The sequence below is a fragment of the Pimephales promelas genome, chromosome 3 (assembly GCF_988280905.1).
Source record: "Pimephales promelas chromosome 3, fPimPro1.hap1.1, whole genome shotgun sequence".
NCBI classification, from domain to species: domain Eukaryota; kingdom Metazoa; phylum Chordata; class Actinopteri; order Cypriniformes; family Leuciscidae; genus Pimephales; species Pimephales promelas.
In genome coordinates, this window is record NC_142771.1 from 29215241 (window position 1) to 29240159 (window position 24919).

The following is a 24919-nucleotide window of genomic DNA, read 5'->3' on the forward strand; positions in this document are numbered from 1 at the left end:
AGTTTATTTCCCCTACCTGCCTGCCTTGTTACCTCTTTTGTTTGTTGCCCTATTTAATCTCCCTGTGTCTTCAGTCCTGTGCTAGTTTGTTGTCAATGTTACGTGTTTCTTGTGTTCCTTCCCGTTGTATCAGAGTTTTGGGAGTTTGTACCTGGAATAAATCACTCTGCTACTGAATCCTTGTCTAGGCCTACCATTCCGTGACATTATGCTTTTGAGAATGTCTGATAGTAGCACATTTTAAGAATCTATTTATGGCGCGGTCCGCTTTCCATTAAGTGTATTTAATGTATAAATATCTTTCCAGTTTGAAATTATTGTGGGCATGTCACAAAAGCTGATTCCATTTTAGAGAAAGATTATTACGAGGTTATATCTCTACTGAATCTTTATTAATTGTAAGTTTGACTTTGTATTGTAATTGCAACTTTATTTTTCATCTGAGGTGGTGGTAACAAGCCTTCATAGTCCACACGCATTAAATTAAAGAACAGAAATGTTTGATGTGATAAACAGGATGTTTACTGAGTAACTGCCGTTATTTAAAATCATTTTTTTAAAGGCTTATCTATATAGGTGTTTGTTCAGTTCTGTCAGCTATTGAGAAAAATTGTCACCAGTAGTAATTGAGGGAGGATTACAGTAATGAGATAAGGTTGGGTGCATTGATCTATGTACTGAATGCTCTTGGCATAGTGGAGAGAAAGATCAGCAACTCAGCAGAGTCTCCGCACGCTCGAGTCAATCAGCCCCCTAATCGGATTTACTTGGGGCCACTGACAGTCTTCATTACTGCATCAGTCAAAGTCACCCCACTGAGATAACTGTTCACCCATCACTAAAGATACGTGTATGTCTTAACTGCACATACTGTTATTTCCCTTTGATAAATAATAGACGTTTGGCTGAGGGGCTGTCATGAAGTTCTTTTGGGAAGTTGACATATCAGTGTGTGTGATGTGCTATTCTCCTTCTAAAAGTATTTTTAAGCCATTTGTAAGTCATTTATTGGCTGATTCCCCTGAATGTGTAAACACAGTGACTCAAAACATTGCTCTGTTTGTTTAAACATCCTGACTAGTACAACATAGTGGCAGTTGCTCAACCAATGGCACGAGTTTGGGGCAGGGCTATCTGTCTCTGCTGGCAGTTTTTGGTATTTCCGATTTGATTTGCATAATCATTTAGTCATTTTTTATTGTCATTATGCTTGAATTTGTTTATAGGATCATATTAATTAAAAGACTTGTTTTGTATGTTTAAAAATGCATTTGTCACAGTGTAGAAATTTGAGTATGCCCAAATAGTTTTAATTATGCTTTGTTAATTACTGTTAGACAATGTTATTATTATTATTAACTTAAATGAGCTAAATAATATCTTCTGTACAGCTGAAATTGCAGATGTTTTATAATTGATGAATTGTGCAACTTTGACACAGTTATTACACCATGTCTACACCAGATCTGATAAAAGCATATTGGACCCATTTTAATCAATGATGCCGTTTACACTGGATGTGACTTACGTGGCATGACAGACACAGAGACAATAAATTCCCAACAGTAAACTGATGCCCCGTTCTATATCTGACCAAACAGATAATCCACCAGCCGGAAATTGAAGCTTCGCTTGGGGCGGCGCCATTGTAGCAGACAATCACCTGCTGTTACCGTTCCATTGACTCCCATTCATCTTGGCCTCACTTTTACAGTGAATAACTTTACACTGTAAAAGAAAATTGTGGCGACAGATTACAAGCAATATTATTAATTCAATTTAACAAATTTTGAGCAATAAGTAATCAAATTAATTATTTTAAGTTAAGTTAACCATTTAAAGTGAGTAAAATGTACATTTAAGTCACCATTATGGTGATCAGTATTTGTTCATTACGGTTTTGTGCTTCAGTGATTCTACTTGTTAACATCAGGTGTCTTCAATGTTGGCAATCAACGCATTCTCACCCCAAGGCGTCACCTTTGACCATGCTTCAATATTTGACGTTTTAGGCGCCCTTTTATGCCTAGTTCACACTACGTGATTTTAAGCCCGATTTAAGCCCGATTTGCAAATCGTTGAGTCGCCGACAAGTCAGGGTGTTATCGCGTGCAAATCGCGGGCGATTAGCGGACGATTAACGCTCGCCAATCCGTTAGTGTGAAAGAGCCAACAACGCACCAAAGACAGCTCGCAGACACCTCGCAGACAGGTCACCGAGCTCAGAAAAATATCTAGCATGCTAGATATCTCGAGCAGTCGCGCGACTCAATCTCAGTGATGTCATGAGTACAGCCAATCATAGCAACGCATGGGTTGAGGACACCAGGTAAATCTTACTTTTTCTTTTCTTTTTTGCATATTTTTTTCTCAGAGCAGATCGTCGAGCAAACAGTGTGCAGCACTAGTTTCTGTCTGACGTCCATATTCGCGTGTTGTGTTCTTCTCTGCAGTTTCGCGTCATTTCTGGTTCGTTTTATTGCGTGGTTTTTCGTGACAAAACATGGTTTCTAGACCAGATAGAATCGTGTTGTTGTCAACTCGTTATTTGTTTGATTATTTTCAGGATTTAGACCGTACTATAGTACTGAAACAGCTCTCATTGAGTCACAAATGATATGCTCTTATCATCCGATCGTGGTTGTATCTCTATGTAGTGCGTTGTTAACTCGTGTAGTGAGTTACCTCCTGTTGTGGATCAATCACGTTGTGTTGTGTGGTGTGAACAGCTAAACAACTTGAACACTCATGATTTCACTGAGAGCAAGTCATGTAGTGTGAACTGCACAGTTCAGCCCGACATTTTAAAATCATGTAGTGTGAACTAGGCTTTAGCGTCAGTTACATGAAGCGATCCTACGACGTCATCTAACTGACGCTAAAGGAAAGCGTCAATTAGATGACACGGTTAGGTTTAGGTCTGGGGTGGGGGTAGGGTTACACGCGATCCTAGGGCGTCATCTAACTGACGCTAAAGGGCTTCCCAAGGCGTCAGTTAGGTGACACCTTGGGGGTGAGAATGGGCTGTGGCAATATAAAATGAAGAGTTCTTAATTAATCTTTGACGTCTGTCTGTTATTCAGTTATTTTTGTTAATTTTTTTGGTGTAAACTTTACTCATTTTAAATGGTTAACTTTTAAGGTATAATTTGATTAATTATTACTACATTTTAATTTGTTCAATTTAATTAATAATATTGCTTGTAATCTGTTGCTACAATTTTATTGATTAGATAAAGCGTATTCATTTTTACACTGTACATCTGAGACATCCAAGACTCCATTTGTCCATTATTTATTTCTAAAGAAACATGACAAAGTATAAAAGGCTCCTTTACTTTGTATCTTACATTACGGCCCCGTAGAAGCCGTTTTTGTATGCTAACGATCGTGTCATAACTAACAAGACTCTTTGTCGCACAATAGAGAAAGTACCATACAGCCAGGAGAAGAATAGGCAATCTTTTTCTGTCAATGAGGCAATTGGCTGGACATGGAGGCGTAAAGTCAAAGGAGAAGCCCATAGAGTCCAGAAAAGCAACGGACAAAATATTTCAACAACAGATTTTTTTTTCAGATTTCAATTCAGATTCCTTTTGGCACAGCTAAACTAGAAGGCTTACAACTGTTGCTCACGTCACAGCTACGTTGTCAAGCTCAGTTTGAGCCTGCGCAGTGCGCTCAGCCATCAAAAAGTGAGTGCTTCTAATGGGCTTCACTTTTCTCCGTTGAAATCTGTGGGGTCACTGTTCATTTATTTTATTGCCTATGTATCTGACGTACTCCAAGCTCTCGAGCTACTTCTGATACATAGGACAATTTAATTTGCAACAATCGCTTTGTTGCGTACACTGTGGACTGTTGCATACAAATCTATACAAAAATATGTCCATTGACAAATTATGCATCTATTTAGCTTCACCCAGAATCTTATCTTTGTCACACATTTATATGTCACACCATGCTGTGTTTATCTTGAGATTGTGCTGGTCACTGATTGGTTTAGAGCTGTGAAATGATGAGCAGCATTATCTCAAATAGCTGTGAAATCAAAGACAGTGTTGTTGTTTTTCATTCCTTTTGCCTTTTCTGAGTTGTTCTGCATTTAGAGGTGTATAAAGAAGTGGGAATGTGTGCCATGCATCATGGGAAATGGAGGAAGGGGGCAATAAAGGTTGCAGCAGCCGACTCCCTCTGGACTGTCCCCTGCTAACATCACTCTCCTTTAGTCTGCCATGTTGCCGCCACTGAAAGCCCAGTGTCTCAACATGCATTTTCACTGTCATTGCTTTTCCATTGCGCTGTCCTGCAAATGTGCTTGATACAGCTGCATTGGGAATTTGTAGCTTTGCACTCAGGCAGACCATTTTCAGGAAAGCTGGGATGGATTTTCGATTTGTGTGTAGTGTAAGTGGTGTAGCGGTTCACTTGAAAATAAAAAATGTCATCATTTATGCACACTCATGTTGAAAGGAGAAAAAAACGCCCCCAAAAGAAGTATAAAAATATTTATAAAATAGTTCCAAACTCGAAACAGACATTAATTTACATTGATGTTTACTGATAATTTTCCCATTCAGGTAGTACAAAAGAGGATCATTAAGTCATTGAGGTCAAAAACCGAATTAGTCTTGATTTGAGAACAAATCCTTCAGAAGTGATTCATTGATCTGACTTAAAATAACGATGGGTTCAAATAAAAAGGCACTACTTCTCTCATAAACTCATATGATGCTCCAAGGAAATCTCGGGTGGATGACAAGATTGCCAGTGAATTATATTTTGGTTGTATGATACTTTCATACACACAGTCCTTTTTTGTCATGATGGAGGTTGACAGCCCTGGTCCTCATTCATTTTTATTATATTAAAGAGTGGTCAGGATATTGTTTTGTATATATTTATAGTGTGTCAACAATAATACAATTGTTTAATATCTTAAAGACATGCAATGGAAAAAAAGACACGCCATTTTGTTGAAAAAATGATGATTGTCATTAATCACGACTGAGCTCAGGCTATGGCATTGCATAATGGCACACGTCTCACTCTAGGAAAATTACTCTAAACAATATTTTTGCCCCATAGTATGTTTTATGAATCTGTTGCTTCAGAATTTTTCTAGTAAATTAGCATTACATTTTATTTCAAGAAAAATTAGAGTTAACACACTTCAGCAATCTTGGCACCTAAGGTGGTGTCTTCTGTTTGGAATAATGATCCACAAAGCAACCTGTTTGACACAACACAAGCACATCTGTTTATGTATATGCTGGATAAATTGTAAGATTTAAATGGAAATTTACCCCCTGAAAATGTTACTACCATCTGTTTTATGTTGACACTTCTAGCTTGTATTAGCAGATATTCTGAAGTTTTGTTTATTTCTTGTACCCAGCAATACCAATTAGCTTACAAATAGCCTACAAAATCTGTGATGCTAAAACTGTTTAGGACTACAAATTGATGCCTGTAAGGCAGAAAATGCTTGACTAATCTAACATTGAAGTAGAAGATGGTATAATGAAAGGTTTACATTTTTTTTCTAATCTGTCTAAATCCCAAAAATGAATATTCTGTCAGTAATTACTCACCCTCATGTTGTTCCAACCCCGTAAGACCTTCATTCATCTTCAGAACATAAATTTCTTTTATGAAATCTAAAAGCTGTCACACTCATCCACAAGGTTTATATTGTAATTGAAACTTGCCAGCCCAGAAAAGTTATTAAAGACATCGTTAAATAGTCCTACAGTGACTACAGTGGCTCAACCTTAAGTTTATCAAGCGACGAGAATGATTTTTGTAGGATTCACTTTGATATCAGGAAACAGGTTCTTTTATACTTCAGTTATTTACAGGGTTTGAGTTTACACTTGCAAACTAATTCAATAATGAGATAACCTACTGTAAATTTTGTAATAGAAACATACATCACTGGTAAACATGTACAATAAGGTTTCATTCTGTAGTAGGAATCATGAACTATCAATCAATGAACAGCCATTTAAAACATTTATTAATCTAGATAATGTAAATTTATGAATGTATTATGGTTCATTGTTATAAAGAGAAATGTCTTAAATGATTGAATGAACGTTTGTATGTCTTTAAAGATGCCAATAAGGCAAGAGAGTGATATCAGAAGCAGTGAAACCTTAATGTTTGCGGTTTTATCTTTCTAAATAGAAGTGTTTAACGTGATGACTTTTAGTTTGCCCATAGCAAGGGTGATTGTCTAACAGTTTGACATTATTGATTTTATAACAGTGTGTTAGTGTGAACAGTATCCAGGTGAATTCTGAGGGTTGCTGCTCTAATGATGGACAGCAGAACTAAGAGGTTCATATCATTAAATGCTTTCTTTAGATTGTGTTTGCTGCAAATTGAGTGCAGTGGTGATTCTTCAGTCACAAGAGTTTGTACAGTCTGTATCAGCTAATGTAAGAAGACTAATTCTCTGGCCCTGAAACTGCTTATGATGGACAGAATTTTTGAGGGACTGTCCGTCTGATTGATCTGCGTTGCTTTGCTCTGAATAAAAGAGCTTACAGTGCTTTAGATTTGATTTTGCTTATCCAAGCTCAGCGCCAGAGCTGTTTGTATAAAACCGAACAATTGTAATTCCTTCGTAAGTGTGCTGAAATGTCCTTCTCTTTTGACCCAGAGGTACTGTGTTTACATAAAGGCTCCATTTATCATTTGAATGTGCTCAGAAGTTTTGCAGGTCTCTGTTTATATACGGTGCTCTGACTGGCCTTTCACGTGATATTGTGAGAGTAAAGGTGTGTGAAGGTACCATTATGAGGGTCAGTAAATAAGGTCACTCACATGTTGTATTCCCAGCAGTATCTTGGCATGACTTTGGTCTACAGAAGGTAATGAGGTGTGGCTCTCTTTCCTCTCGCAGCCCATGCAGCTGACGAATGTCCTGGAGATCAGCAACATCGTCTTCACTAGCATGTTTGTCCTTGAAATGCTTTTCAAACTGCTGGCCTTTGGTACCTTCGGCTATATTAAGAACCCCTACAACATCTTTGATGGGATTATTGTAGTCATAAGGTAAGATCTGTTATATATCTATATCTATATTCATATCCCTGTTGAAAAATCCAGCATAAACCAGCATGAATTCCATGCTGGTCACCAGCAACCAGCATCCCATGCAGGTCTTAGCTTGCAAAACATACCTTATGCTGGTGACCGTCAAGGCTGGATTCTTCCGCAGGGAATTATTTATTAAATAGATTTTATTTTAACATTCAATTGATGGAAAATTGATAAAATACTTATCAAATATACACTACTTTTTTTTTTTTACTACAGAAGTTTTCTAATGATTTTTGAAAAGAAATATCTTATGCTCATCAACTGCATTTATTTGATTAAAAATAGAGTAAAACAGTAATATTGTGAATTTAATATATTGTGTTATTTGAAATAACTCTTTTCTAGTTTAATATAATTAAAAATGCTATATATTAATTTGATGGGAAAGCTGAATTTTCAGCATCATCACTCCAGACACCTGATTCTTTCTTTGATGCTCAAGAATCATTTCTTATTTCTTATCAATATTTAAAACAGTTGTGCTGCTTTATATTTGACATTTTTAGGATTCTTTGATGAATAGAAAGTTCAAAAGAACAGGATTTATTTGAAAGATCATTTTTTGTAACATCATAAATGTCTTTACTGTAATTTTTGATCAGTTGAATGCGTCCTTGCTGAATAAAAGTATTACTATCAGTAGAACAAAAAACATCTCATTGACCCCAAACTTAGCAGCGGATTATACAATTTTTAAAATAAAATTATCATTAAAACTAATAATTAAAGCACATTATGTTGTGCTAATGAAATGAAACATAAAAAGGTTTTTAATAAATGACATTAAAATGACCTAAACTTTTATTGATTAAAAAAATTCATGGTCATGTGACGGTATGCATCATTTTTAATGATCATTTTTTAACGGTATGCATCCTTGTTGATATGTTGTACTACAGTATTTTAAGTGCTTGTGAGCCTACATAAGCAATGTTGACGTAATGTTTTTTTCAATATATAAACTCCTTAAATATCACCATGTGTTTCCGGCGGCAGCGTGTGGGAGATCGTAGGGCAGGCGGATGGGGGTCTTTCAGTGCTGAGGACGTTTCGTCTCCTGCGTGTTCTCAAACTGGTGCGCTTCCTCCCTGCACTGCGCAGACAGCTGGTGGTGCTTATGAAAACGATGGATAATGTGGCAACATTCTGCATGCTGCTCATGCTTTTCATCTTCACATTCAGGTGCAGACCAAACCCACACCCTCATTCTATTGAACGTAATTCTGGAATTATGCGCTTTAAATGTTTATGCATTTCATTTTTATTTGACTGTCAATGCAGCATTCTTGGAATGCATCTGTTCGGATGCAAATTCAGCCAGAAGATGGAGAATGGGGACACCATTCCTGACAGGAAAAACTTTGATTCCTTGCTGTGGGCCATTGTCACTGTGTTTCAGGTCAGAACAGAAACTATACTAGCTGTTACTTTCAATGAACAGAATAGACATTTATTTTTCATACTTTGAAATTTTTAAATGTGAAGTGTGTTGTAAGTAAGTGCTTATTTTTGTCAGGTTAGAGATATTTATATTATTATAAATATTTGTATATCCCATAAACTAATTTATTAACTCCTTATCTATATCTTGATCTAAAATAGTTACTAATGTGCAGCTCACTACAATTGAAAGCATCAGCATCATTTTGCATCAGCACAATTTCCTGAATCGAATCATTTACAACTATTCTCACTAGATTATCGCAGCAACATTTTATGGTTAAAAAAGACTTAATTGCTAGACTGGGAAAGCCAATTACTTTTACTTCAGTAAGGAGCTGAACCCTGAATAGTTTGTACAGTATCATCACAAAACACTACAGCATCAAATTCTGTTTTAATTTCCGATTTCGGATTTAATTTCAGAGACAGGAAAACATATACAAAACAGTACTCTATTGCACATCTAATATTATGTCACAGTTTCGTTTTTTGTTCTTTACTCAGCCCGTTCTCTGTCCTCTGTTTCTCAGACAAACTGTTTGCATGTGTTTTTCAGATTCTGACGCAGGAAGACTGGAACGTGGTTCTCTATAATGGAATGGCTTCCACCTCGCCATGGGCGGCTCTTTACTTTGTGGCTCTGATGACTTTTGGGAATTATGTCCTCTTTAACCTGCTTGTGGCCATCTTAGTGGAGGGGTTTCAGGCAGAGGTATAAAAAAAACTTCTATTACAGCTGACACATTTACAGTATTTTGTTTTTATTTCTTAAAGCTACACTGTGTAACTCTTTTAGTTTATTCTTAGCTGAAAACAATTAGTTCTTTCAAAAATGTATGTGCTCATTAATGTATATTTACTTCGTTCAAGTAATAAGTGTATAATATGCCATTGAAAATACATACGGGTAAGGGGTTCTAATGTCGGACACCATGTTGCCCCTCCATCTATGAATGAAAGTACATTAGCCAAAGAGGGACATACCCGTTAATTCAAGCTTCGCCTTTCGCGTTTACGTTTGAGTTAACACTCATGGACAAGATCGAACTGGAAGCCATGTTAATCTTGGACTACATTGGCCACCATAGGAGTTAAAAACAAAATCGGAATTGAGAGGAACAGAAACTAATATTCCCTGGATGGTCATATACCTTTTCACCGCTAGATGGGGGTAAAAATCACACAGTGTAGCTTTAAGCATCTGTGCAAAGCAATTGCTTTCTGCAGATTGTTTGGGGAGTTAAACTTCATTGCTGTTACAATACTGCAGTCAACATAATATGTTTCAGCTTTTTTTTGTTCTTTACATTACATAATGCATTAAATGAAAAAAAGTAAAGAATGTAAACTGTGCTGCAAATAACTGATCATTCTGGTTTTCATTATTCTATAGATTCATGGTTTGAAAGATCTTATAAACCAATATATCAACTCCAGATCTAAATCTAGTACTACATTTGTAGTTAATATGCTTTGGAGTACTTCCCCCCCTGGCAAAATGGGCTTTTAATAAAAACGTGGTTGCCTATGCAGAAGAAAGGTGGAACAAATTCAAAAGATATCGGTTGCTACCTGACTAGAGAAAACAGAAAAAAGGCTGTCATCTTTCCTTTTGCTAAATTAAAGGAGAACTCCGGTGCAAAATGAACCTTTGGTCTGATAAATCATCTCTGAGATTTGTTTTCATGATAATTGAATGTAAAGAGTTTTATCTCTAAAAACTGTTTAGTTTTATCTCTAAAACTGTAAACTTCAACACCCATAATGCACTGGGCATGTTGCCCTCCAAGACCACTCCCACCAGTCTGCACACAATTTTCAGTAATAAACAGACTCTTACAATGACTTTTCTGTTCTCAATCACCCTCTATCGATGCGACTTAACAAGGGCGGGGATACAAAAACGCCTACTACCGACATTGTAAAAATACAAAGTGGGTTGAAAATCTGCGAAGTTACTCTTTAAGAAGCTTGTGATGCTATTTCACAACCCTCACAGCTTTATTTATAGTTTACATTATATACGAAAAATAATTTTAATATTGAATAGAAACACACTTTGCAAACTTAATTTAAATTTACATTGCTGATACAGTGCTGCAGTGTTTGGCCAATCTGTCATCTTGGGGACTGTGTGAATTGTGAGCTTGTTATTAATAAGTGTAAAGACTAAAACAAACACCAACTTAACACAACCCTAACCATATTTCTAACAGAGTAGCAGGGCATGGAGTATACGGGCACCGCAGCTGTCTGTATGCACAGCAGGCTGTGACTGAGTGAAGGGCAGTTTGTTGTTGATGCCAGAGGCCAGCATCCTCAGAGAGAGCCACTCCTGTTTGGCTTCACTGCACCCTGAATAACACTTTAGCGGGCTGAGCGGTTACTGAAACACTGTGAGCTGTTCACAAAAATCTCTTGTGCTTTTCAGGGAGATGCTAATAGGTCAGATGCGGATGAAGAGAAGCGATCTGTGAACTTTGAACAGGAGGAGAAGATGGGGGAATTACGAGCTTCAGGTTACTTCCCTTTTTACATAAAATGTTATTGCCAGGTAACAAAAAAAAGGGCTGATATGCACACATGCACACGTTTTACACTACATAGATTTTTCCTATTCTTAGCCTGATCATTCAGAGTGAAGTCCATTAAGACCCATTAAAGTGGGCAGTGGTCCTCCAGAGCCACATTAAAGTCAATGCGTACCCATTTCACATAAATGAATCTACTGAGGAAAATGCCCTTTTTATGCTCTTCTGCCATATACAATTTTAAGCAGTTCCTGGATAATCTATTTACTTTTATTCAGTGAATGGTGTTGACTTTCATTGAATAACCTCTTTCATTTTCACCAATAGAGCTGAAGATGTACTCTCTGATGATGTCAGCGAATGGGCATGTGGATCCTCGTGGCACTTTGCCCCCTCCAATCATCATGCACACTGCTGCCACGCCCATGCCCACCCCAAAGAGCTCTCTTGGCCCGGAGTCAGTGTTTAGTTTGACTGAGTCCAGGCGGGGCAGTGGGATCTCGATAGATCCGAACGCTTTTGATCAGAAATCCCTGGTAAGAAAAATCAAAATCAGATGTCAACCTTATGGACATTACAGTAACAACAACTCAGATAGATTGCCTTAGCGTAAAATAGTTGTGAAAAGAACACAAAAAAGGTGATGTCATAAGGTCAAGTGATGCCATAATTATGACATAGCCACGTTTTTTTTTTTCAGTTGAGACATCATTTAGTGTGGCTCCCCCAAAAAAGTTAATAATTTATGATATTTTACTTTTTACCTTGAAATAATGATTAAGATGTGCATGTAACTGGTTACGTACATTGACCTTGTATTCAAGTATGTGTAAGTTGGAAAACAAGATATCACTATCTACTTGATGGTTACACCACATTACATTCTTAGATTCATTTAAACTTTGCCTGAAATGGTATAAATGTTTTTTTCAAAACAATTTTGTACGAACATGGCTCACATTTTAAACAAATTTCTTTATTGTGAACACTGTTATTTGTTTTTGACTTAAACCTTGATTCTAATGTCACTTTGGATAAAAGTGTCTGCTAAATTCATAAATGTAATTATAATGTTGTTTTTAATTTCAAGGAGCATCGCTACTGCTGTGCCCCTCTAAATTATTACTGATAAATCATTTTCTTTCACACTGGAGATTAGTTTATACATAAGCAGTTCATGAGCATAAGCATATTCATACAAGCAGTTCCCTTTCGAGGGAAGCAGTTCGCTTTCGAGGGAACTCGAACTGTGTCGACTACAACACTTTAGGGAATTCCCTTAGTGTAGCGACTCTTAAGAATCAATAAAACTAAGCCAATCTAAGCACTGTAATGTAATATCTTACCAGGATAACGTATTATTTTGATAACTCAGACTAGCCCAAGAAGATCTCCGTGCCACACCCGTGGCTCAGGCAGTAACTGGGGCAGCCGCAGATCCAGCTGGAACAGTTTAGGACGGGCGCCGAGTTTGAAAAGGAAGGACACGTCTGGGGAGAAGGAGTCTCTGCTGTCTGGGGAAGGCAGGGGTAGTTTTGAGGACGAGGACCTGGAGGGTGAGAAACTGGCCAATATCAGTGGCGGCTCGCTGCAATATCCCAGCTCTCTAGATATCCCTGAGCTGCCCCAGACCCCCAGCTTCAGCTCTTTGGGAGAATACCACGACTGCAATGGAAGAAGCCTGCACGTACCCATTGACCTGTACAGCAGCCTGAGCAAAGAAGACTCCATCACAGAGGAGGACATGGATGATGTAAGTCATGACTTGACACTGGAAAATCACACCGGTGCTGTGCCCGAGTCGGGCATTGCCTATGACTTGTTTTTTGAAGATGTCTTCTCAGGAGTTTGTCTTGTGAGGAGACAAATTGTCAGGCTGTAATTGATTCAGCACGGTAGTTTGAAGGCAGTAATTGTTTTTCTTGGTGGGTGGAAAATGACCTTTATTGGTGTAAGTGTAATGATATCTCCTCACTCAAGAGGCCTTGTCTTGAAATTGAGTTTCAAGTGCTGTAAGATTTACTAGAAACAATGGGGATACAAACAACAAACACTACAAGTCAAAAGTCTGGACACACATATACATTATTCATTATATATATATATATATATATATATAAACAATATATACACTACCGATTCAGATTTGTCATCACATGAATACATTACATTGTAAAATATATATTAAAATAGAAAACTGATATAAAATGGATAGTTCACCCTAAAAGGTAAATTAAGTAATTTACTCCCCCTGGTGCTGTTGTAATGCCATATGCCCTTCTTGCTTTTATGGGCCACAAAAGGAGAATAAAAAATTGTCCTGCTCACAATCATTCACATAATGAATAGCGATCAGCATCAAGCTTTTTTTTAAAAGTACGCAATAGTATCACACCATGCAACATATGCCGTATATTCTGGAGGTATACAATAGGGTTTAAAGAATGTTTTTATTTATCTTGATTTCTCACAACTTATGTGTTTTTCTGGGCAAGTCGGGTTGAACTGCAGAGCTAACAGATTCTCATGAATGTGCAGTCGAACACAGAAAGACCAACAGGCATGGTTAGTATTTTCGTTAAATAAATTAAATTTAGTTTTATTTTTCACCAAACCCTGTCATATAACCCCAGAAGACATGGAATATACGGCACGTGTTGCATGGGACCATTCTGTCATATTTTTACATTCTTTTTTAAATCTTGATGCTGGTCTCTATTCACTGCCATTTTATGGAAAGGCATGAGCGGGGATTTTTTTTTATTATTATTCTCCATTTGTGGTCCGAAAAAAAGGGCAAATTTCATTAGAACAACAAAAGGGTGAGTAATTTATGACTTTATTTTCAATTTAGGGTGAACAATCTCTTTAATTGTAATAATATGTCACAATATTACTGTATTTACTGTATTTGTGATCAAATAATTGCAGCCTTGAGCATGAAGATACTTTTTTTCAAAAACCCAAACTTTTGAACCATAAATTTTAGATAATTCGAAGTCACCACAGTTTGTCTAGTTTCTAGTTTTGCACATTCTGTTAATTTACTCATCTAAATACTTTTAAGCAGTACTGACGGACAGTGTTGGGTTACATTCAGAGATGTATAGTAACGAAGTAGAACTACTTAAGTACTGTACTAAAATGCTGTATCTGTACTCTACTAGAGTATTGTTTTTTTCTCATACTTCTACTTTTATTTCAGTAGATATTTTCGATGAATTTAATACTTTTACTTCGATATTTTTTTAATGTTCTGCTAGTTACTCGTTACAATTATAAACATTTTACGAATCATTCGTTGCAAGTTGGCTTTCATGCTGCCTAAATCACACACCAGTTTTATAGGGTAATGCTGTGCAGGGGTTGTCCTGCAATGACATTTTTTTGGCGGCCGCCAAAGCAAATTTGTATCCCGCTAAAGCACCTTATTTGATTGCTAGTTCAAACTTTTGACTGCTTTCTTTAATAATTACATGACACAATACTCGTACTTCTACTTTTAGTACTTTTAGTACTTTAGTACTTAGTAATTTTAAATAAACTACTTGCAATACTTAAGTACAAAAAACGTTGAATACTTTAGTGCTTCTACTTAAGTGTGGTGCTTAAAGAGCACTTCAACTTCTACTCAAGTCACTTTTTTGATAGAGCACTTGTACTTTTACTCAAGTCCGGGTTTCTAGTACTTTATACATCTCTGGTTACATTAGAAGATAATATTAATATGTTTGAATAATATAATATAAAGTTGTTGGTTGACCTACATGCATCACTTTTCTAATGCTATTGATAAATACAACTGAAAACCCTTTCCTTTGTAATAGAATATAACATATAATAATAATAAAAATAGGTTGGGGTGTAATAATAGGGGTTGTAATATCTGTGAACATATTATTTTACTTTTAAAAGTTGCATTTAACATTGCATTACTCATAAATGTCATGTTCCCCAAACCAACATTGGTTTCCTGTTGTTGTTGTTTTATTTTATTTTTTTATTCACTATCTGGTCCAGCTTAACCATTTTAAGTCAAAAAGATAAAAAAAAATAAGATGATGAGAAACAATTGTGCCCAAACTTTGACTAGTTCTGTATTTCTTGTTAGATGTGCAGATTTATATCACACGTTTATGGGCAAACTCCTATCATCATTGTCTTTTTTAGTGTACATTTGTCTTCATGTTTCTATTATTTCTTGCAAAGAAAAAATTGAGTTATGCATCATGAAGGAGTCTGAGTAGTTGGGGGGAAAAACACTTTAAATTGTTGTTTGAAAGGTGCTGCATGGCGGTGAAACTAAAACTGCATAATGGGGTATATAAAATGTCCATAAAAACAGCATAAATGTGTCAGTGCTTGAAATAATCTATAATGATTTCCCACAATTGTATTGCAAGCTGCATAATTACAGCTGCATCATGGTGTCATTTCTTCAAGTTGAACCATCTTTCTTGCCAAGTACCTGGCAAATTAATTAGATATTGAGACAAAGTGGATTTTAATTGCGCAAAATCTATTTTCCGGAAAACACATTTGCAAAATAAACAGTTAGTTAGTTAAATGGTAATTCATCACGTTTAAACAAGCATGCATTTGAATCCCTATTTATTGATGTACTGAATCAAGACCATTAGTCTAATGCTTATAACAGTCAGAGGTTCTTATCAAACACTTTAAACTCCTGACAATTTAGAGCTGTAGTAATTATCTGTAGTTCTTGTTCAATTTGCTGACGCCTCTCTTTTGTGTGTTACAGAGTTTCTGTCTCCGTCTCAAGAGGACATTGGAAGCATATAAACCTAAGTGGTGTAAAGATCATGACGACTGGTCCCTGTATCTGTTCTCTCCTCAGAACAAGTAAGTATTTCCCATCTCCTAGCATCTGCTGACCAGGGGTGCGTTTCCCGAAAGCATCGTTAGCCAACTATGGTCGCAAGTTCCGTCGTTATCAGCATAGTTCAACGAGTCGGTGTTTCCCGAAACCATCGTTCCAACGAACATTCGAAAACAGCATCGCAAAGTTGTGTGGTTTGAACGACAGCTCTCGACCTGTGGTTAGAAGCAAGCATCGTTTCTATATTGCATGACATTTGGACGCAATACATCCTTATCTTGAGCAAAATAAGCAAGCTGACATTCAGTACAACCGGTGCCTTTTATTTAGAATACATACAAATGTAATTTACGTCTTTTAGCTTGTCAAAAGATTTAAAGTACCGTGTTTGAAGAGTGCGCATGTGCGAACGTGCTCTACTATGTAAGAACGAGCCAATAATTGAGTCTGGTAATAAAGCAACATAACTGAGAACAATTTGAAATAGTCCTCAGATGACATGTCTGTAATTTATATAAAACAAATCTAGCGTTAATTGGATCTCAAACAGTTTCATTAAAAGTTGTTAATACTCCACCACGTGCGAAACCAATGTGGTTGAACGATACTTTGCGACAATGGGTTTTGGGAAACAGTCACGACTTGCTAGTTGATTTCTCCAACAATGCATCGTACTATGGTAGCGAAGCAGCGAACTACGTCGTTGTACAGGAAACGCACCCCAGTTTGTTCTTTTAAAGTTTCACGTTCACTTCTGTAACTGCTACTGTCTATAATTCTGTCCTAGGTTTCGGATGATGTGCCAAAGGTTAATTTCTCACAAGATGTTTGATCATGTAGTCCTGGTATTCATCTTCTTAAACTGCATCACTATTGCTATGGAACGACCCACTATCGAGCTTGTAAGTTTGCTTATGTGAAATCTTATACTTAATAGTTCATTTGCATCTAATATTTGAGATTGTCATGCTTAGTACTTACTGGATGTATGTGACACAGTATGTCTTTTTGTTTTTTTTACTTCAGGAGCGGTTTCTCGGACCGTTTCTCAATATCTCCAATTATGTTTTCACTGTGATCTTTGTTTCTGAAATGACTGTGAAGGTATGATTTTGTATTTTCTTATATATAAAGAGCGTTCATTTCACAAAACAATTGCACAGACGGGATATGGCTTGTGTTAAAGGTGGTGGCCCTTGGCTTCTGCTGCGGGAAGCACAGTTATCTGCAGAGCACCTGGAATGTTTTGGATGGGGTGCTGGTCTTTGTCTCTCTCATTGACATTCTGGTCTCTCTGGCTTCCTCTCCAAACCGAATCTTTGGCATCCTGAGGGTTCTTCGCCTGCTGAGAACACTGCGGCCACTGAGGTGAGTCAGTGAAAGGTCACAACATGCCTGTCTGAGGCACAATAAATCAATGAAATCCGTGACACAGTGATTGCTCTAGTTAGGAAATAAATGGAAGGTTAGTTATGTGGTTGCATTATTTCTCGAGTCTACACCCTTCTCACTTACCGATTCAACTAAAGCTTGGCAGAATTAAGTTTATTATCCTTGCAATTTATTTGTAGCGGTAAGACCAAGTGGTGGTTTATCGATCTTAAAGGTCTATTGTACCATTACGTAAACGTTACTGCAGTCCAAACAGGTTGAAATAGGTTGTCTTTGTTTTTCACCTAAATAGAGTGATTAGTCGTGCTCCTGGACTCAAGCTGGTGGTGGAAACGCTAATAACGTCCCTGAGGCCCATTGGGAACATTGTGCTGATCTGCTGTGCCTTCTTTATTGTCTTTGGGATTCTTGGAGTCCAGGTAATTGCTTCAACTGGAACACAATGCATGCTTTTCAACAGAAATATGAGTGGGGTTTTTTTTTATATAACATTGCATCGATATTATCTATCACAGCTCTTCAAAGGAAAGTTTTACCATTGTGAAGGTGGCGACACCAAAAACATCACCAACAAGTCTGAGTGTCGTGACGCAAAGTACAAATGGATTCGAAGAAAGTACAACTTTGATAACTTGGGACAGGTAACTGTTATTCACTAGACATGATTCAGTGCTTTAGACACATTGAAGCATAATAATGTGATTGGCTGAGTGAGAAAGTGAGGTCATGTGGCATTTTCATTTTTATAGGACCTCCTTTCTGCTGTAATTTGTTTGAAATGATTCCCCAAACTTGATGGTTACTCTCTCTCTTCCGCAGGCTCTCATGTCACTGTTCGTGCTCTCCTGTAAGGATGGATGGGTCAATATAATGTATGACGGGTTGGACGCTGTCGGGGTGGACCAGCAGGTTTGGATCTGCTTTGCTCATTCTGGCCGGTGCTGTTTTAGTATTTATAAATTCACATGACTATTCTAATTTGTCATATGATGGATGTGTCCTCTGTCTTCCTGTCCTTCACGCCTGCAGCCTGTGCGCAATCACAACCCCTGGATGCTCCTCTACTTCATCTCTTTCCTGCTGATCGTCAGCTTTTTTGTGCTGAACATGTTTGTGGGAGTGGTTGTGGAGAACTTCCACAAGTGTCGTCAAGACCAGGAGGAAGAGGAGGCGCGCCTGCGCGAGGAGAAGAGGCAGAAACTGCTGGAGAAAAAGCGCAGGAGTAAGGAGAAATGCGGGTCTGGTCGGTAGTCTATTTTTCTGAGCACTGCCTGCTTCCAGAGCCTGAGAGAGAAAGCTAAAGAAAGATTTTTTTTTTTAAAGACAGAAGCAGTCATAAGGCTGAGTAAAAAAAAAATAAAAATAAAAAAACGTGCACATTTTTGCACCGATCTGATGTCAGCCTTAGATTGTGATTGACTGCAGCATGTTCCTGCATGAGATGCCCGCAACACAAAATACTGCATGTCAAGCCAAACAGGGGAAGTTTACACAGTATATGGGGTCAGCATCAAGACCAAAGCAGCAGAGCGTCCTGCTATCAATATACTGTATAGTATAGTACACACAGATTTATTTTGATTATAAAATTGAACTAGTACTAATTAGTTGAAATTTTGTGTGCATTTTCCTACTATCAGAGCAATTCAAGATTGTAATACCAACCTTGAGTGTGTTGAGTCAACACACCTCTGTAAACCAAATTTACTGAGAACAGACAGAACAAAGTGAGCAAGAAGCCATTCGTTATCATTGAGAATGAAATGTGGTCTGGAAACCACGTGTAAATTTTCTCGTATTTGAGGCGTGGTTTACGAATGCCCAGAGCCGTATTATTGGGTGCTACGAATGTTTATCAAATGCGCCTGTGCTCCCTCCCCGTTCTCTGATTGGTTTACTATTTCAGGGGAAAATTTGGTTAATGGTATCCAGACTGCCTAGCAGCGCGAATAAAATCGCGCTGCGGCAAGGCAGAATGGGGAAACCCAAGCTAATTCGTACGTCCGTGCATGCAAAAACTGTTTTCAAAGTTTGCGTCTTTGAAACTTGAAAAGTTGATTTTAATACAATAGAATCATGGCACAATATGCAGCTCTATGGCCAAATATCTGAAATCTACATCAGTCTGTATGTGTACTTAGACCAAGAGCGCATTCCAACGGCCACCAAGTCCACACTACTGTTCGAAGGTTTGGGATCTGTATGATCGGTATGCAAGTCTCTTATGTTCACCAATGCTGCATTTATTTGATCAAAAATGAAGTAAAAACATGAATACTGTTAAATAGTATTACACTTTTAAATATTTTGACATAATGAAAATATTTAAAATGTCCTACAGTATACACTGTAAAAAAAACTTTTCAGGATTAGTAATCAACATTTTTTCTTTTGTCAAATCAACGTAAATAATTTATTTAGTTCAGATAACATATAATTTTGAGTTTCGGATGATTAAATCATTCTTCTTCATTGAATTAACTCACTTTTTCAATTTTAATGAACTTTAAATTTTAAGGCAACCAGGTTACTTACTTTTTTAAGTTAAACCAACAATATTTTTTTACAGACTTCAGTGTCACATGATCCTTCAGAAATCATTCCAAAGAAACGTTTTTTATTATAAATGGTGAGAACAGTTGTGCTGCTTAATATTTTTGTGGAAACCGTTTAAAAAAAAATGGATAATTTGATTAATAGAAAGTTCAGAGGAATTTGAAATCTTTTGTAATATTATAAATGTTTTACTTTCACTTTTATTCAATTTAATGCATCCTTGCTCAATAAAAGTGTTTCTTTGTACTGACCCCAAACTTTTAAACCGTTGTGTATCTCAGACAGGTTGACAAACTCTATTGCATAATAGATTGCTGTGGACCATAGGCCAGTGATAGACTTATAATCAATGGCACTGAAAAGAGTTAAAAATATATTGACTTCTAAAGCTACTGTTTACATATTCAAGGATTCACCTTTTGGCCATAGTCACGTCATGCCTCTGATTTGTTTTAATTTGGGGTTGCTAAATGCATTTAATTTAATTAATCTGCTAATTATTTCAAATAAAGTACCTAGTAGTAATGCATCCAAAGAGCTAGTGAACATTTTTTTTAATAGGGGTTGGGGGATGTGTGGCTGATATTTATTCTAGAGCGCTGAACTCTAACATTTGTAAAATGACATCGAGGAAAGTTACATCATATTGTAACAGTTGAGAGATCGGAAATGGTTAGTTGGCAATGGTTTGGCTGTCTGCTGTAATCAGTTTGGCACACTGAGGGCACTTATTAGGGTTGTCTGGTTCACTTCTGTGAGCATTAAGGACTTGGGCATTGAGAATGCAGGCCATGATTTTACGTGACTAAACGAATAAATGTGAAGAAGTGTTTTCTTTGTTTAAGCACCATGCCTGCCAGGGCAAAGCTTGCTGATAAATGATCTTTAGCATAAAAGCTGACGCTTTTATCTACGTTTGTCACACTTGGCTCCTCTAGCCTTTACTGCAGTCAGGGGATTAATCGTGTATGAGACTGTGACTTATAGTACTCATAGCTGAGTCCATAGCAGTTGAGTTTTTTATTTCCCTGGATCTATTCAGAGAGCCCCTCAATACATTCATCTGGGACAGATTAAAGGACGTCTCACAAAACAGAGTGAGTTTAGTAGGACAGGAAAGAAAAGAAGGCAAATATTTGAATACATGATGTTTTTTCAACTTTGGCCATGGACTCAAGAAAATAGCCTTGTGGGAAACCTTTTTCATATATCACAGGAGTATTGTCTTCTGTTTTTTGTTAAATGTTTAAAATGAGCACATCTGAAATTATGTATTGTGTTTAGTAGAAATGTAAATTAAATTTTCTAAAATGGCATCCTAATTCGACTAATGATGCATCATAAATATGCTTTTGCATAATTTATCACAATTTTTATTGAAAAATATTATGCTCATAAGTCATGGGATCTCTTTATTACCTCAATGTTTTTCTCAATTATACAGTATTATTTCATTTCATTGCAATAAATAATGCAATAGTTTATTTCACATTTTTAAGATGATCTCATTTGGGACATAAATAATATAAACCCGTGGGACACAAATGTGCCCGAAGTTGAAGAAACAACAACAGTATATATATATATATATATAACATATCCACATAACATCTGTGGATCTGTCCATTATCCAGACACACATGGAATCTGCTCCCACAGAAAGCTCAATGGATTGCCTCAAAGTTGGAATATCAATCTTGTACCACTCTTGAAATATTTTGACTAATTTGCTTAAACAAAGCCTTTAACTATCATCAAGAGCACAGCAAGTTCAGCTTAACTCGTTTTATATTCTGCCGAATTCAGCAGATTTGTCCCCAAATTCAGAGCAGAAAATGTGGGAAATATCCACAGATTCCATCTGGGCCTGCCATTATCTCATCATATTGAAAGACAGGCTGTTTCTGTGTGCAACTGTAAAAGACTTTCAAGGTGGCCATGAGTGTCGTATCTGCTCGGGAGAGATGTTCCATGTAATTGTTATGCTCAACCTGCATGTTTAAATCGATCAGATATTCAGTAGCTCAAAAGGTTTCTCTCTTGGCATATGGTACTATTTACCTGTAAACATGCTTTTATGGCAGACTCAGAAAGATGGATTCAAACTCAAATCAATTTTATGGTTGCTGTCATATCCAATATATCACACACAGTTCAACTAGGCTAATCGATAAACAGTCACCTCTAAGCTCTCCTTGGTAAACACTCAATATGTCCCCGTCACCGGTGCTACTGGCAGAAGTTCTTTCATATGTTCTCCGACACCCTGCCATATTTACAACGGCATGTTCACCAAAGCAGCATGTTTGAAATCCATGAAGGCACAAGTGCTGCATGAGAGCACAGCGATGAAAAGATACTTTACTTTACTTTACAGTACTTTACTGGTCCTCTCTGCAGCATTCGTCCCCTCACACCCAGTGCCTTTTGCCTCTGCCCTCAGTTATTTGGTTTATCTGTATTTACCCTGCACTGACTCTTCTGTGCTGTCTGTCTGTATGACTGTATCAACAGAGGCCCAGCAAAGACCGTACTATGCAGATTACTCTCCAGCCCGGCTCTACATCCACACACTGTGTACCAACCACTACCTGGACCTCTTTATCACCTGCATCATCGGCATCAATGTGGTCACTATGTCTATCGAGCATTTCAATCAGCCTCGGGTGAGTCTGTGAACACTTTAAACACATCTTGATTTGTTTCATCTAGAGATCTACCATCGCATAAAGTTGTATTTCATAATTTGAAACCTGAAGTAACAAACTTATTTTTGTGGTTTATTATTTGTATAGAATTTATGCAATCTATATAAATACAAAGGCATTTGTGCATTATTAAATGTGGTTTAAGTGCCAATATGCTACTTTACTATAAGTTGTACTACATTAAAACTGGTGAAATCATTGCTCCTATCTCCCACAGTACCTTGAAGAGGCATTGAAATACTGTAACTATGTCTTTACCATCATCTTCATAATTGAGGCTTTACTCAAACTTGTGGCATTTGGTGTTCGGAGATTCTTCAAGGACAGGTATTGTTGCTTATATGGCTCTAATTTGAACTGCGTATAATGTGAATACCCTGTAAATAAGTTTGTATGTAAATGTATGCATGTATGCAAATATGTATTGTACTGAAGAAACTTCTGAAAGTAAAATCAGTATTTACAAATGCTTGTTAGGGTGCACTTTAGATGGTATGCATTATACTGACTATACATTACATTCTCATTACTAATTATTTTTTTACCAAGCCATCGTATTATAATTCTAATCCTGACACTAAAGTCACTTTAAGGAGGTCTAAGGGGAGTCTTGTCAGTCCCCAAACTCTCAGTGACCTTGTCCCTTATCACAGACTCTCATTGTGCAGTGGATAAACTTGCGTTTTTGGATAACTGTAGTCATGCTGTAATTTGCAAGTGTTTAACCCTATAAAGTTAAAAAAATATTTTGCTGTACACAAAGATTATGGAGTCTTTAACTATCTTCATTCAGCGTTGGTGTGCACTAATTATTAATCAATCAAGCCAACAAAGACATGAGATCAGTGCATGACTGGCTGTTACCTTAAAGGTGTACGACTAGGCAGCTATATCTGAGAGCCTCTGATTACTCTTTTTTTTTTTTTCGTGGCACTTTGAGGCTGAGGCCTGCACCACGCATAAGAGCGCCGGCTTGGGATTCGGCCTGTTGTTGCCTGGCTTTGGCTACCTTTGAGCCTATTGAAGAGGTTTCAGAAAAGTTCTTCACACTAAAAACTCTGTTTCTCCTTGTTAGAGACGATAGTCTCTCAAGAGAATTGGAGACTTACAGGCTTTGTCGGTTGCTCCTTCATGCCTAGAATTTGCAAATGTAATGGTAAAGGCTTTTCTTCACATTAAACCGGGCTACTTGCCTAATATTTCGGGTCCTATTATGTTGCAGGCCTTTTGCTTTTCACCTTTTCAGTCATCAGATCAGTAAAAACTTACTCTGCTGTGCCCTGTTAGGGCTTTGGATGTGTATGTCCACATCCGAAAGTCAGATCAACTCTTTGTCGGTAACACTTTAGAATACGGTTCCTTTGTTAATTAATAACTACACAAGAACTAATGAGTAACACAATATTAACAATCTAGTAACTATTATTAATTAACAAGAAACTCTGATTAACAAACTAGTAAGTAATAGCGCACAGACGAAAGTGGTAGTTTACTATTAAGTAATCAATAACTACTATTTTTTTAATACTTCCCAGAGAACTACTGAAAAAGTTTATTAACAATCTAGTAATTACTATTAACTAAAAGAAACTATTTTATTAAATTATTTGGATTCGTATTATAAAGTGAATATCATTGGAACTAACTAGTAATGACTCAAGTGTTACTAAAGATATTTTCTAAAAGTATACTAAAGTTCACCAAAAATCTCAAACGGTTGCACAAATCATGACTAGATCATGTAGTAACACTTGAGTCATTACTAGTTAGTTCCAATGATCTTCACTTTATAATACGGATCCAAATAATTAGTAATTCCCACAGAATTATCTAGTAACACTTTCATCTGTGAACTATTACTTACTAATTTGTTAATAAGTGTTTTTTTTAGTTAATAGTAGTTACTAGATTATTAATACACTTTTTCAGTAGTTCTCTGGGAAGTATTAAAAAAATAGAAGTTATTGATTAGTTAATAGTGAACTACCACTTTCGTCTGTGCGCTATTACTTAGTTCGTTAATCAGAGTTTCTTGTTAGTTAATAATAGTTACTAGATTGTTAATATTGTGTTACTCATTGGTTCTTGTGTAGTTATTCATTAACGAAGGAACCGTATTCTAAAGTGTTACCCTCTTTGTCTGTTTCGGATCATTTTATTTGCCTACGAGTCGGACGGTCAGCCTTCACCTATGATTGTCCGGGCCCACTCCACCAGGAGTATGGCTGCTTTTAAAGCTCTACTGTCGGGTGTCTCCCTTCAGGACATTTGTGATGCGGCTGGCTGGTCCTCTCCGAACACTTTTGTCAGGTTTTATAACTTGGATTTAGGCTCCACTC

At 37.0% G+C, this 24919-nt stretch overlaps 1 protein-coding gene across 3 annotated transcripts in view; it reads left to right on the plus strand.

The window, feature by feature from the left end:
* cacna1ha (calcium voltage-gated channel subunit alpha1 Ha) overlaps positions 1-24919 on the plus strand; it is a 119548-nt gene that overhangs the window by 82914 nt on the left and 11715 nt on the right. For 2 of the 3 annotated variants that reach the window (XM_089128719.1, XM_089128721.1), the window contains exons 11-27: positions 6911-7062; positions 8107-8292; positions 8392-8509; positions 9110-9265; positions 10985-11072; positions 11412-11620; positions 12460-12837; positions 15847-15947; positions 16712-16826; positions 16951-17028; positions 17111-17292; positions 17609-17735; positions 17832-17957; positions 18136-18225; positions 18346-18559; positions 22387-22538; positions 22798-22907. In XM_089128719.1, coding sequence (XP_088984845.1) covers positions 6911-7062; positions 8107-8292; positions 8392-8509; positions 9110-9265; positions 10985-11072; positions 11412-11620; positions 12460-12837; positions 15847-15947; positions 16712-16826; positions 16951-17028; positions 17111-17292; positions 17609-17735; positions 17832-17957; positions 18136-18225; positions 18346-18559; positions 22387-22538; positions 22798-22907 — 2582 coding nt within the window. The remainder of the gene's footprint in view (positions 1-6910; positions 7063-8106; positions 8293-8391; positions 8510-9109; positions 9266-10984; positions 11073-11411; positions 11621-12459; positions 12838-15846; positions 15948-16711; positions 16827-16950; positions 17029-17110; positions 17293-17608; positions 17736-17831; positions 17958-18135; positions 18226-18345; positions 18560-22386; positions 22539-22797; positions 22908-24919) is intronic. The other variant, XM_089128720.1, reaches the window with a different exon arrangement.